At 49.5% G+C, this 4,157-nt stretch overlaps 1 protein-coding gene across 1 annotated transcript in view; it reads left to right on the forward strand.

Annotated features, from left to right (window-relative positions):
• Window positions 1–4,157, forward strand: part of DCC (DCC netrin 1 receptor) — a gene marked incomplete at its 5' end in the record, with an annotated part of 71,917 nt that overhangs the window by 31,689 nt on the left and 36,071 nt on the right. Inside the window, one exon of the mRNA XM_010142224.1 lies at window positions 151–183. Within this exon, the coding sequence (XP_010140526.1) occupies window positions 151–183 (33 nt within the window). The remainder of the gene's footprint in view (window positions 1–150; window positions 184–4,157) is intronic.

A 4,157-nucleotide genomic window follows, 5' to 3' on the forward strand; every position in this document is an offset into this window, starting at 1 on the left:
AGGCAGCGGTAAACCTCACCCTGCCCCCCCGCCCCCCCCAGCCGCCGCGGGCGCGGGCAGGCAGCCCCGCTTAACGCGGTGGTTGACGTGACGCGTCGGCTCGCCCGCGAGGAGCTGTCAGCCTCTAATGACGTTGTCTCTTTCTTGCAGTCGAACACCCTGACAAAATGGCTAATGACCAAGGTACGGTGCCCTCAATCTGTCGCCGTTTCTGCCAGAGCCTCGGGGCTGCGCTGGGGAGGGGGGCCACGCTCTTCACCTGGGCCACCCACCTGACGAGGCAGACACAGGCGCAATAATTAATCTTGTTAATGAAGTTCTGCTCAGCTGAGGCTGCTGTTTGATGGGGAAGATGTAAATTTTCGGGAGAGGAAATTGTTTTGTCTCTTCTCTGAAGGACCAATTAAAACGTCAAGCTTCTTTGTATGAAATAAATTTTTAGGCTCTCTGCTGCACTTCTGAATAATTCACATTAAGTATAATTAAGCTCAGCATAATTTCCAGGCTCCTCTCGCACCTTTTCCTGGGTTATCGATTAAAGTTCAAAAGCCTCACGGTGAGAAATCGTAAATCATCTTTTCTCTCAAACCAGCAGCTCCTGTTTAAGAACAGCAAAGTTGAGTCAACTTTTCAAGGCATTAGCATGGCGGTGTCCAAACATGAGATGTGGCTGATCCGTCCCAGCCCCTCGCTCCTCCCTCCCTTCAAATACTTGTGAATTTGCTGCTGAGATAATTTTCCTTTTTTTTTTTTACCTTAGACTTATTTATTCCGAAGTTTGCAGCTAGAGCTTTGTACATGCGTGTGACACCTGCCCAAGGCAACGTTCACGATGACATTTGGGAAACTCAGGCTTGGTCTTGGGAGGTTTCTTTGGCGTTGAACTCTCACTTCCCACCAGTTTAAAAGGCAAAGTGGGGTGTGAACCCAGGCTTGTCTCACCAGCTGCATCTCTAGGGAGTGCAGTTAAGCTACAACAGAAGACGAGAAAGCGTTGTTGAGATCAGAGTCAACTCTAGGCCCTTTCATAGGTTCTACATCGACCCGGAGCACCCGCGCTCAGCCCGTTTTGGACGTTCCCCCTCTGATTCCAGCGTACGGAAGAAGTCAAAATGGACCAATTATAAAAGGAAAAGCTGGGTTTGCTCCCTGTGAAGTATGTAAGGAGGAAAACTTTGCAGCCCTGTGTACCTTCCACAGGCTTCTCTTGATATCTGAATTCGGTTTCCATTTTGACGTGACCTCGGTGACAATTTCTGATAAGACAAAGCTTGAGCCTTCACTAGTGTTTCCTTGATCTTTCGGCAACCTGGCTGAGGACGCGTTCGCCCAACGCGGCTGTACGCCCAGCGCCACGTTAAGACAGAGCTTCTAAAAGCTCATTTGTTTTATAAATCATCAAAGCTCATTCTTTAATCATCCTGAACTGCTGCCGGCTGAAGTCAGTGGGGGCCTTTTAAATTACTCTGCTTTGGCCAAGGCCCTTGGGGCCATCGCTGCCACCAGTGCGAGTGTTATTGAGTGACGTGAATCAACGCGGGTAGGTCATCTGTCCCTAATGCCAGCTCGTGGTTCCCGGGTTCGGGAAGCAAAATTAACTTAATGTGGCAGCAAGGCACTGCTGGAGGGTGTGGGACAGGTGATGGGGTTTGTGCAGAGAGACCCTGAGGGCATGAGGAGATGGAGCTTTGAAGGTCCTGGATATGGGGTCTGCTAGAAGGGATGGTACAACTCTGCCATCCGTAGGGGTCAAAGAGGAGAAGGAGACTTCAAAGGTTTCTTGGGTCAGGGAAATGTGGTCCCTGTTGCTGCAGCTCCTTGGGAGAGCGGAGAGCAGCTGCTGCAAGAGGGGGCTACCCCTGGCAGGAGGAAGGAGGCAGGAGATAGCTCACCTCCATGACTTCATTCTCACTCGTGAGTGCTGGACAGAGTTGAGCCCGTCCTGTCCCGCCCTGTGAAACTTTTGGCCCGCAGCCGTCTGACTGCGAATGAGAAATCCCCTTGATGAAAAGGAAATAATGCTCCAGGGTGCAAACGCTGGTACCCAAAGGGCAAAAAGAAGAGTGTCGGCATCCAGAGAATCAAATCACACATTTCCTGAGAGAGCCCTCGAGCCCTTAAGTGTGTCAGCATCTTCGGGTTTTTATTTTGCGTGTGCACAACTGGTAGGACAGGGCACAGGCGAAGGTATTGAAAATGGTAATATAGAACTAAGACTAAAATTACAGTTTCCGGTGCTCGGGAGGGAATTTGCTTCCCAAACCTTGTGTCTGTGGGACAGCTGCTTCCAGGTGGGCTGCTCAGGAGGCTTCTTGGAGTCTTAAAAACTCTTATTTATGTATGATGTTCATCAGAAACACAGAGAGGCAAAGTGGGCAAAGAAGAGATTGCTTCGTTGTGGTTTATCTTGCCCCCGTTTTCATTTGATAAAACAGTATTAAACTCTTTAGCCTGTATTTTGGCGATAAACTGGATATTTGCAAGTTCAGCTGTAACCCCTGCTGGCATGGGGGGGCAGTGGGAGCTCTCCTCTTCCCACGCGTGGAGCAGGGCCAGTGACCATACCCACGACAACATGGAGAAGATCCTCCACCACAGACACCCCCAGTTTTATTTCCAAATGCTGAGGCCAACAGTGGTCCCATGGTTCTGTGTCCAGTCCGGAGGCACGTGGAAGGGTTTCTGAGTGACGCTGGGGGACTTGGCCCTCTCGAACAGGGGGTGAACCCTGGCGACCTGGCTCCATTTTGCACCTCGGTGCTATGCACCTTGTGAGTTTACAGTGCACCACTCGCTTCAGCTTTCAGAGCAAGAGGCTTTGAAGCACAGTCTGGTCATGCTGGACCTTGGCTGTCTGCAGTTCAACCTTTGCCATGTTGGATTGTTGCGGGCGTGTTGCTGTTTGCCCATGGGAAACCTTCCTGTCCTCGTTTTTCTGCCTGTGCCCTTCCTGCTGGTACGTCTGCAGCCTGTTATCAGCCCCAAACCAGTCAGGTCATCTCATACTGGGGCTTCAGAAGGCATCAAGTTTGACTCTTTTTTTTTTTACTGTTAAAGCTTTTGATGGCCTCAGGCTTTTGGTTCTGAAGCTATTTTGCAAACACCGAGCGTGGCAGCAGTGAAAGGACGAGCAGTTCAGATCTTTTTCAAAGAGCTGCTTCCTGAACAAATAACTCAGTGGTCTGTAACGCTCTTTGCTAGAGAGAAGAGGAATAGAAAGTATCCTGCTTATCAGAATAACTCCTTCTGGGGAAAAAAACCAGCCTGTTACACTCTGTTGTCTTGGTGTGTTTACCAAGCAGGAATAGAATTCTTTCTTCAGGTCCAAAAAATGGAAAACATCTCAGAAGACGTGCCTGAAATTTTCAGAAGGGTTATTCCTGCATGTTGGCTGCGGTTCCTGCCACGTGGATATGTATTTGAGACAACTACCTCTGCACACACTTGAAAAAGGAGTAGGAGGTCAGCAGCTGGTGTGGTATCTGTTCCCCTGATCTTGCTCCAAGCCCCAGCATCTTTCCGAGAAGGTGACCAGTTGACTTGCTGACACCAGGACAACAGGGGCGTCTCCTTCATTCTCAGGTGCTGACCATAGATGGGAAGGAGGCACAAGTCCTCAGGCTCTGACTTGTTTAAATGCCAATGGATGCAGAACCTCGGCGATGAAAGCTGCTGTTTGTTGTACATCTCGAGGTGTGACTGTGTGATGAATGGAGAGAGGTGGGAACCTCCAAAAAGCAGCTTTCCCCATCCAAGATAAGCAGGTTCAGTCACGGATCTGAAGTTCCCTTCTCTTATCTTATCCTTCAGGGCTTAAGCCCTTCCTTAGAGCCAGCAATGAAATGGGCAGCTGATTGCACAAATACTTTTAGAAGGAAAAAGTCATGTCTAATGCCTTGAAAAGTGCTTTTACTTCCATTCATAAAGGACTTAAATGGCGAAGTCACTCAGGCAGGGTGAGGTTTTTCCACCTCTGATGCCCTGACTAAATTTGCCTGCGCGTTAGGCTCCTGCTACGGTGTTTCAGTGTGGGCTGCGCATAAAAACATTAAAATTAATAACATTTAGCCATCTCCTGCGGGGATACCCAGTTTCTGAAGCACAATATACCCCTGGTGTCACGACGGGCTCGCACGATGAACAGGGCTGCTTCAGAG

Source organism: Buceros rhinoceros, unplaced genomic scaffold (genome assembly GCF_000710305.1).
Source record: "Buceros rhinoceros silvestris isolate BGI_N320 unplaced genomic scaffold, ASM71030v1 scaffold518, whole genome shotgun sequence".
Taxonomy (NCBI): Eukaryota; Metazoa; Chordata; class Aves; order Bucerotiformes; family Bucerotidae; genus Buceros; species Buceros rhinoceros.